This window comes from Salvia hispanica, chromosome 1 (assembly GCF_023119035.1).
Source record: "Salvia hispanica cultivar TCC Black 2014 chromosome 1, UniMelb_Shisp_WGS_1.0, whole genome shotgun sequence".
Classification (NCBI taxonomy): domain Eukaryota; kingdom Viridiplantae; phylum Streptophyta; class Magnoliopsida; order Lamiales; family Lamiaceae; genus Salvia; species Salvia hispanica.
In genome coordinates, this window is record NC_062965.1 from 43,642,747 (window position 1) to 43,653,251 (window position 10,505).

Genomic DNA, 10,505 nt, shown 5'->3' on the forward strand with positions numbered 1-10,505 from the left:
CAGAAATTGGCACCAATTTTTTCGAACAGAGGCGCCAATTTCACCATTTCTCGCGCTCAATTTTGGCCTCCATTTATGCCTCTCCCTTTTCGCCCATAGCTTTCCTCTCCTCACTGCGCAAATGCAGACCCACCAACCCCACCCCGCCACCCCCATCTCCGACGCCGCCTTCCTCATCAAGCGCGGCAAGAAGCGCGGCAGCTACAACTGCGGCCGCTGCGGCCTGCCGAAGAAGGGCCACATCTGCCCCTTCGCCGCCGAGGTCGATGACGTCTCCACTCCAGTCTCCAAACCGACCGCCGAGACCTCCGCCGTCGCCTCAATCGGATCCGCCTCCGCCGTGGTGGTGACGCCGGCGTCGGTTTCACGGCCGGCGGCGCCTCCGGGGCGGAGGAGAGCTCTCTCGTTCGACGATGTTACCGTGGCGGAATCGGTGGATGAGCTGGCGGAGGAGGAGGAGGAGGTGGATGAGGATCTGGATCTGGACGGCTCCGGTGGGCTTCCGGCGAGCTGTTTGTGGGAGGTTTTGAGGAGATTGCCTCCTGTGGGGATGCTGTCGGCGGCGAGGGTGTGTAGGGGGTGGAGGGAGACTACGAGAAGGCTTTGGCGGGCGGCGGAGGAGCTGAGACTTAGGGTTCCGGCCAAGGCGCAGATTGGATTTGTTGGATCCGTATTGCAGAAATGCCCTGGACTGTTTAAACTCTCTCTTAAAATCGAAAGGTTAGGGTTTCGGGAATTGATGATAGATCTAAACATTTATGGAGGGGATCGGGTCAATCTTCAAGCACACTGATTAAATTTTACTGTTCCATCCAAAATTATTACTCAGAGATCACTGATTAATTGGACAAATTAAATTATCATCTCAGTTAAAATGGTAAGTAAATGATTACTGGATCCTAAGATTTAGGGTTTGCAGGTGCAATTTGTTACATAAAATTAGGGACAAGGCTTAATGTGATTGGTTATTTTGCTTTGATCTGATTGTGTGTTTGTGCTTGTGGTTTTTGCAGTGATATTGATGCAACAATGCTGGCCTGCATTGCATTTTCGTGCCCTAATTTGCAGTCTTTGGAGATCTTGACATCTGATTCCTGCATCAACCGGATCTCTGGGTATTGATTCTAAGCCTCTTATGCTAGTCTACATTCTATTTTATTTCTGGTATAGAATGAGTGATTGTGTGTGTATAGTTGCTTTAGTCATAAAATTAAGGGATCTGCCATTGTTCCTGTCTTTGTAAATGCTTACCACTATCTACATGAAATAGACTTGAAGATAGCTGGCTTGTTCATTTCTCAATATTTGCCCTGCTTTGAAAGTAAGAAACATATGTTTGTAGCTGCCCATATACCTTGAATTGTTAAACCACCACATAACAATTCTAAAGATAAGAACATAATTTATAGGTTATTGTTTTTTATCATTTGGTAGTGCATAACTGGATTTGATCCATCCTCTGCACCTCTTCAAGACTGAGTTGAGTTTTTTTATGTCCATAATTGTGAATCTGTTGAAGCTGAGAACTCTTGAGTTTCATCCAGGGACTAATTAAATTTTATTCTATTATATGTTCTCATCCAGGGATGATTTAAGTCGTTTTATATCAGACAAGAAGTGTCTAACCAGTCTCAAGATGGAAGGCTGCTCCAACCTGGGAGGTTTTGTTTTGTCTTCAACCAGTCTGTCTAGTCTTTGGCTCTCCGATCTTCAATCACTCTCAAAGATGGTAATGTGCTCATCTGTGACCTGTTCTTTTACCACATTAACTAGTATCTTTATCCTACCACATCTTATATGTACTTTGTCTTGAACAGGTTTTTAACTGCCCCAGTTTGAAAGAGATTTCTTTGGACTTTTCTCGTCTAGAGACTGACACCACTGATCTTACCGCTGTTATGGACGGTCTTGGAAGAAGCTGCCCGAAGCTTCAGAACATCCACATTGCTTCTGTTTTGCTTTCACATGATGCCATTCTGGCTTTATCAGCTGCCAATTTGAGGTTTGTGGTGAAATATTATTTCCTTTCATCAATCCTTTATGTTTGAGCCTTCTTATAATTATATCTGATTCCATTTCAGGGGACTACGGATGCTTTCTCTTGTTCTTGGTTCAGGAATAACAGATGCCTCAGTGGCAGCTATTGCTTCGAGTTTCACAAAGTTGGAATTGCTTGATCTAAGTGGGTATGTTTCACTCCCTTGCACTGACATTTCAATAGCAGCAAATATGAATATGCTGATTTGTTTTAGGGGGAAAATGTTTAGTCTTATATTTAAAATTTGCTTAAAATAAATACTTCATCACAGGTCTAGCATCAGTGACGGTGGCCTTGGGATGATCTGCAATGTCTTTCCTGAAACATTATCAAAACTTCTACTTGCTCTTTGCCCCAACATCACCTCGAGTAATGATATACCCTGTCTCCATGTGACTTCTTTTTCTGATAAAATGTTGCTCAAATCATTTTTGTTGGAACTCATTTTTATGCCTTCCTTGTCTGTAGGTGGCATTCAATTTGCTGCTGCTCAGCTGCCTCGTCTGGAACTTATGGACTGCGGGATGACCATATGTGATCCAAATTGTGAAAAGTCCATTGACGAAGAGGATGTTGACTCCGAGCTACAGAAAACTCCCAATAGCAAGATGCACCAAATATACCAAAAGTTGATCATCAAGCATAACCGTTTGAAGAAACTTAGCTTATGGGGCTGTTCTGGTTTGGATGTAAGATGATCATCATTGTCATATTGGTTTTTTGTTGACTTGTATGTTCCTGTATCACGACCTGATCATGGAAATATCAACGCAGGCCTTATATCTAAATTGCCCTAACCTCTATGAATTGAACCTCAACTCCTGCAGAAACTTGCATCCAGGTATTTTCTTTGATTTATTAGAGGATGCCATATCTTTGTAAACTACACCAATTGTTTCCTTTGAGCTAGAAACTGATACTGCTACTGCATTTGACACAGAGAGGCTGCTCCTTCAGTGCACCAGTTTAAAAGGCGTGTATGCATCGGATTGTGAAAACATGCTAATCAAAAAGATTGAGACACAGGTAATCACAACCTTTGCATCTTCATAATCTCAAATGATGTTTCTTGTAACTTTGTCTAGATGTTGAAAGCAACGCAGAAACCTCACCCATTCTTGTTCAATGCTGTGCAGGTGGGCAGTGATTATTCAGCAGTAGAAAATAACTATCCCTTGAAACGGCTACCCGATGGCTCAAAGAGAGTCCGAGTTCCATATTTTTGCAGCCCTCAGGTTAAAGCTTAGGACCTTCCCTTTATTGACTGAAATATTTTATGGGAATTATTCTTGTAACAGAAATGAGCTGTGTTTGTGTAGCCATGCGATGATGATGAGAAGGGAAGGCCTGCGAAACGCCATTGTGCTGTGATTGCTTCTGGAGAGTTTGTATGATTAATGTTTATTAGTATCTGTTTGTTGAATGTTATGAAATATGTATGTTTAGTTTGTAAACTCAGTAAGAGGCATTAGGGCCTCTAAAACATGTACAATTTGGCTCATTCATTAAGCAGGAGTGAAGTGCTAGACTCTAAACACTAATTTGTCAATAAATTTCTCCTGTATTTCTGTTATTATCATTGTCCAGTGTTAATTTTATATCTGAAGATAATTTTATTAGTTAAAATTGTGAAAACTTTAGTATGTAAGAGGGGAATTTGGACAGTAGAATAAAGTCTTTGCTTCATATACAGTCGATTTGCAAGTGACTTTGTTATGCAGAGCGATTTCATCTTGCCCAAACACCCGATGCAGTCGTTTCTTTTGCGACCTCACGAAAATCTTTGTCGTCAAGATTCAATATAAAAGTGATTGTAGCTGAAATAATTTTTTTTTTTGAATTTTTTTTGCCTAATATCATGATATTGCCATTGTCGTCATGATACTTTACCTCAATAATTCCTTCCCACAGATGGCGCCATGTTGTAATACACGTTGCAATGAAAATTAGTGACTGAACAAAGACGATCTATATAGTTCAATTATAAAACCTACTACGACGGATGGAAGGAGATATTTTGATTGATTCAAACGCTCTTAATACAAATGAGAGATACGAAGATATCTCAAGATCATGAGAATGGAAATTACACAAGAACTTACCTCTCAGTCATTGATGATTCTTCTTGATGCGGTTTCTGTAATGAGAATAGAAATTACACAAGAGTTACCTCTCAAATCTCTTGACAAATTCTGACACTCGCTATATTTTCACTTGCCAGTATATGTATAGCTCCATGAGCTACTCCCCCGTCCGCCATTAGGAGTCTTATTTGAGTTTGAAACAAGTGAGAAAAGATAGTTAAATGTGAAACCCATTTTGTTATATAGTTTTATAATAGAATGGGAGTGAAATGAGTTAGTGGAAACTGAGATGTGCCTATCATTTGTAGTAAAGTGGACCGGGACTCCTAACGGCGGACGAATTAAAATGGTAAACCAAGACTCCTAATGGCGGGAGGGACTATAAAAGAATTAGTTGGAAGAGAAGAAAAATTATACTCCCTCCATCCCCCATTAGGAGTCTCATTTAACTTCGACATGAGTTTTAAGAAATAATAAAAAAAAGTGAGTGAGAAAAGATATTGGAATGTGAGACCCATTTTTATATATTAGTTTTATAATAAAATATGAGTGGAATGAGTTAGTGGAAAGTGAGGTGCACCTACCATTTAGAGTAAAAATAAACCGGGACTCCTAATGACGGACATATTAAAATGCTAAATCGGGACTCCTAATGGCAGACGGAGGGAGTAACTAATCCTTCTAGAACCATTTAGAGCATCCACATCTGTTCTCTTTTCCAAGAGCAAGGATGTGGGTCCGAACCCACTTTTATTCATTTATAATTCCATGTACTTCCGCAAGAGCACAACCAACACCCACACCCGTGCTCTTCCTCAAGGCATGCTCTCACACTATTCATGGATCCCACTATTCTATTATTCAATTTAAATACATCAATTACTAAAAATATTTTCATATTATTAAAATGCATTAATAAAACACGAAATACTATTACAAATTCCTAAAAATAGAAAAATTACTTAATAAAAATCCTAAAAATTAAATATTACCTCCGTGAAAATTTAAATTCGAAAAATTAAAAAAGTGCACATTTCGGGTTTTGAAGAAGACTAGTTCAATGACGGCTATTGGTTGGGGTCAGGGTCGGGGATCATACCCAATTGCATTTGGAGGGTATGTACCATCTGGGCATGAACCTCTCTTTGCTCGGGAGACATCCTAGACAAATCGTCGTGGAGTGCATTATTCAAAAGGGGAAATAACGTGTTGGGGTTTGGAGGCATTGCAGGGGGTGGAGGCAGCACAAAGGGAGCCGACGGTTGGGCTGGGGTCACGGCGTGACGGTGGCTGACCTTCGTTGTTTTTTACCCCAGCGGACGGCGTCAGGAACTGATTGGGCCGCCGTCAGAGCTACCCAAGTGAGCTCCGGCAAGCTGGCTTGCCACCTCGTCCTGAAGTTGGATAGCGACCTCGACCTTTTGCTAGAGGAGTCGGAGGTGGATTTGGGTGCCTCCCTTCCACTTTGAAAAGATAACGCTTGAATGGTTTAGGTAGCATTGTTGCGTAAGCCGACATGGCGGCCGTGATGATGTCGACCTCGTTGGATCTGCTCTTGGCCGACTGCTGTTCCTCGAGGTAAAACTCCTGGAACTTCTGAATTTCTTCGTTGGCTATTCCGACGACATTTATTCACTGCGCTCCCTCTTTCCGGTTGGCATTGTAGACATCAGCGATGCGGCCCCAGAACCTTCCCCCGGCTTGGTTCGTGCCGACCTTCGGATCATGGGACACCGACATTGCCTCGAACATCTTCTCCATCTCGGGCGGAGTGTGGACGTTGGGGTCACCGCCACCGCCACGGCTAAGAACACCGCGATTGCCGGAATTGCAGGCGTTGCCCTCTGGAAGTTGGGACAACGTTTGTGTCGAGCCGTATTCGAGGGCATTTTGCATGTTCGCTGGGGTAGCCACCCAGAATACCCGAGTCTAGTAGGAGGAAGGGGCGAGAAATTCGTATCCGGCGAGGCGGACGACGAACCCTCGAACCAATCGTGGTTCCATCCGCCAGAGCTGGAGGAGTATTCGCCGGACTTGTTTACAAGAGAGAGAGTGAGAATTTGAGAGAAAATGAGATCGAGAGAGTTATTGTGTGTGGTGTGATATTTTTGGGATAAAATAAGGGGTATTTATAGATGAAAATGTGAATTTTGGGATTAAAAAAATGAAAAAATAAAATAATAGTAGAAAAAAAAGGATATATTTCGTTGGGAAGTGGGAATTATTTATTTATTTATTTAAATCTGATTTTTCAGATTTTTCGCTTGTTTTTTTAAAAAATTACAACGGCATGGCGTCACCGCCCAACCAGAAGCCGCCACGTGTCTGTCCGTCGCCAAGGACGGAGCTCTCGGCTTCGAGCTTGACCATGCCGATGGCACGAGTATAGCGGCGAGCATGTTGCTTGTCGTGCCAAAGGCACGGCTCCGCATCCGGAAACATCCTGTTGCGGATGCTCTTATAACCGTCTTCTTCTCTCTCGGCAAGTTGGAGCTGAATGGGTTGAGATGATTTGTTTAGCCATAAGCTAAGATATGGATAGCTTGACGACACTATAAGTGGTAACTAATTCAAAATTGTGATGATCGATCATTGTTGTAAATTCGTAATCACATTGTTATTCCTGTTGATTTTGTTAGTATTATAATTATATCTCAACAGTCGATAACAATTTATTCCAAACGCACAAGCAATAAGACAAGGATCAATGCAAGTATTATGCTAAATTGTCGTATTATTGCAGTATTTAGGTTTACAGAATTTGCATTATCTCAGACAGTTAAACGCTTTCTACTTTACTAAGTACATCAATTTGAAGATGAAATCTGACAGTAAGATTTCGTATTTATTTCCCTGACATATGTACTCAACTTTGCCATAACGGAATATTATAATTCCCAGTAGTAGGAGTATTTTATAAATGTCCACTTATATTACTATTACTCCCTCCGTGCATTAAATTTTGTCACGACTTTTCATTTCCGTCCATCCAACAAAGTTTGTCGCATTTCATTTATTACCACTTTTAGTAGTGGACTTCATATTCCATTAACTCATTTCAACTCCATTTTATTTGTATAAAACTAATACTCCCTCCATCCAATAAAAGTTGAGACAAAACTTTTGGGCACGGAGATTAAGAATTTATATTAAATAAATACTCTCTCTGTTCCCTCATAATTGAGTCATTTTTCCATTTCGGGAAGTTCCCTCATAGTTGAGTCATTTCTATATATAGTAACTTTTTTCTCTGTATTACTTTACTCTCTCTTACTTTATTCTCTCTACTTTATTCACTTTTTACTTTATTCTCTCTGTCTTTTTCTCTTTCTTACTTTTTTATCTATTTATTTAACATACTCAACATTCTTATCTTAAACTCCGTGCCGAAAAGTTTCGCCTCAACTATGAGGGAACGGAGGGAGTAGAAGAGATGAAAAAAGTAGGAAAGATAAGAGAGAGTAAAGGAAATGATGGAATAAAGTAAGAGTGGTTAGATGTTTTGTCTTTTGTTAAAAAAAAATGACTCAACTTTTAGAGCATCCGCAATGGTCGGCTAGCGACCGGCTAGCCGATTCTTCGCGCTGGCCGGTCGGCTAGCCGAACCATAGTAGGCGGCGAGCGGTATACCGGCCAGCCGATCGGCGTGGGCTGGCCGATTGGTGGCCGCCGGGCCGATGCGCTAGCCGATCGGCTAGCGCCTATTTTTGTTTTTTGTTTTTTTTTTTTAAAAACCTATATAAACGCGATTTTCGTTTCATTTTCATTTGCCCCACTTGTTTTAACGAGTTTTCTCTCTCTCTAGCTTTCTGTACAAGAGCATCATCGAGCGATGGATCACAACAACGAGTCCAATCCGGCGACGAGTGGATCTCAGACTCCCACGGTACTGTGGGATCCGGATGGGGGCAGATGGGCCCGGGTTTAACACCCCTTGGAATCGATGATAGGGATGATGGCCGGTGCGCCGCCGGGGGGGGGCAGGGGGGGAAACAGGGGGGTATGCCGTGGGGGATGCCGGGCGGCGGGCAGGACGAGCGGCGGGCGGCAGCGCCCGGGTGGGGGGTATGCCCGGGATGTAGCAGCAGATGATGCTGCAGCAGATGATGGGGATGATGTGGCAGGGCGGGATGCGGGGGGGATGCAGCACGGTATGCATCCCGGGATGCGGGGGGGTGCAGGGGTCACCGGGAGGGGACACGGTATATCGGCCCTCGCTTGATTTTTTGACGGTTTCGTCTCACACGTCGATCCAAGTGGAGACGCAGTTCACCGGCGATGACCTTCTGTCATTGCATGATATGAGGATCGATCTCGGGGAAGATGATACTCCCGTTCCAGCGGGGCGGGCCGCGCCGAAGAAGAAGACGAGGGGGAAGGGGAAGGCCAAGGCGGTCGGCGAGTCATCGCAGCCCGCTGTTGACGACACCCCGGCCGGAGGAAGTGGACGGAGGATGAGTACGCCAGGGTGGCCAGGGGGTGGTTGGAGGTGTGCGACGATCCGCCGGTTGCGAACAACCAGCCGGATCGTCAACATGTGGGCGAAGATCAGAGCTGCCTATAGGAGGCAACGCCCGCACGGGAAAGACTTCAGCCCGGAGGAGGTCCGGAAGGGGGGGAGCGCACTGGGCCGCGGTGGGCCGTTTTCCGAATTTGTACGCCAACGCCCTCCGTCGGCTCGGAGTGGGCGGAATGAGGACGACGCCCGGAGGATCGCCGCGAGTCGTTCCCCTTGCAGGAGACGTACAAGGAGTTCACCTTCTGGGAGTGCTTCTTGTTGCCGAAGGACTCCGAGAAGTTCCGGCGGGGTGCGACGCCGGGTGGCCGAAGAAGCAGCGACTTAACTATAGCGGCGACTACGGCGGCGGCAGCGGCGGATCCCACGACCTCCCCCTGGATGCCGAGGAGTTTCCATCCCCTCGTTCATTTACTGGTCGCCCCCGCCCGGTTGGACAGAAGCGGGCGCAGCGGGCTGCGAGGGGCGGATCCCCCCTATCGCCCCGCGAGGTCCAGTCCTCCGCCCTCCCACCCGCCCCACTCGAGTACACTCTCCATTCGCGTAACCATACGCGGGATCAGATGTACAAGGTCTTCCAAGAGTGGAAGACCGCCACTGACCCCACGGAGAAGATGTTTCTTCACGAGATGCTCGAGAACATGCGGGTTGATTTGGAAATCGCGAGGCCACGACTAGCGGGTTCCGACGTGGGCTCGAGATACCACGGGCGGCGACGGCGACGGCGAGGACGACGGCGACGGCGATGAGGAGTAGAGAGTGGCGGGGCTCGTGTGTTGAAGCCCTTTTTTTTAAAAAAAAAATCATGTACTTTTTTTTTTAAATCGTTGTAATTTTTTTTAATGGAATGGATTAATTTTCCCGTATATGTGTCATAAATTTAATTCCGTATTTTAATGGTAATTTTAATTCCGTAAATGTAGTATATTTGAATTATTTTTATTACTTGCGGCTGGCCTATGGGCTGGCTAAATCTGATGTGGCAGGTGGATTTTTTAGTGTTGCTGCGGCGTGGCAGGGGAGAGAATGGCTGGCCTATTGCTGGCCTAAGCACCATTGAGGAGGGAGTACTATATAAAAGTACTTCAGGACTCACTCTTCATTAACTTTTTCAACTCAATTTATTAATATTCATGTCTAATCAAAGTGTGACAAAATATAAGGGTTGGAGGGAGTAATTTTTTTTTTAGTTCCATGTGAATGCATATGAATAGGGGTGGGTAGGTACGGTATACCTTACCGAAACCACCATACCGTATACCTTACCGTAAATACGGTATGCGAAAAAGTCATACCTTTACCTTATCAAAGTTTTCGGTATACCGAACTTCGGTATACCTTATTTTCGGTATGACGAATTTCCATACCGATACCGTACCTCATTTTCAGTATACCATACCGAAGTTCGGTATACCTTACTTTTGCGGTATACCTGACTATCAACATCAATTAAAATAGAAAATTAGAGTATTTAGAATATTATTTATATTTTATAATTTTCAAAATAAATTTAATATAATTTATTCATAATTATATTTATATTTTACGATGATTTTATAATTTAAAAATATACAAAATATATTTTATATATAATTGCGTCTATATTTTTGTGGTATATACCATAGTTTACGGTATATACCTTAATTTACGGTATATACCGAATTTCGGTATGCAACGGTATACCGCGGTATTTGAAAATTCATACCGTTACCTTACCGAAATATTTCGGTAAAGTATCATACCGTACCAAAAGTCACGGTATACCGAAAATTCGGTATTTTCGGTATTTTTTCGGTACGATAAGGCCGGTATTTCGGTATTTCGGTATTTTTCCCCAGCCCTACATATGATTAACATACACGCACAT

At 43.7% G+C, this 10,505-nt stretch overlaps 1 protein-coding gene across 1 annotated transcript; it reads left to right on the forward strand.

The window, feature by feature from the left end:
* LOC125201179 (F-box/LRR-repeat protein 17-like) lies at window positions 1-3,614 on the forward strand. The gene is made up of 11 exons (XM_048099163.1): window positions 1-720; window positions 1,014-1,115; window positions 1,585-1,729; window positions 1,818-2,002; window positions 2,082-2,186; window positions 2,310-2,407; window positions 2,507-2,727; window positions 2,813-2,879; window positions 2,979-3,064; window positions 3,175-3,273; window positions 3,358-3,614. Exons 1-11 carry the CDS (start codon window positions 122-124, stop codon window positions 3,430-3,432), a joined length of 1,782 nt encoding a protein of 593 aa, XP_047955120.1. The 5' UTR covers window positions 1-121; the 3' UTR covers window positions 3,433-3,614.
* The last annotated feature ends 6,891 nt before the right edge of the window (window positions 3,615-10,505 follow it).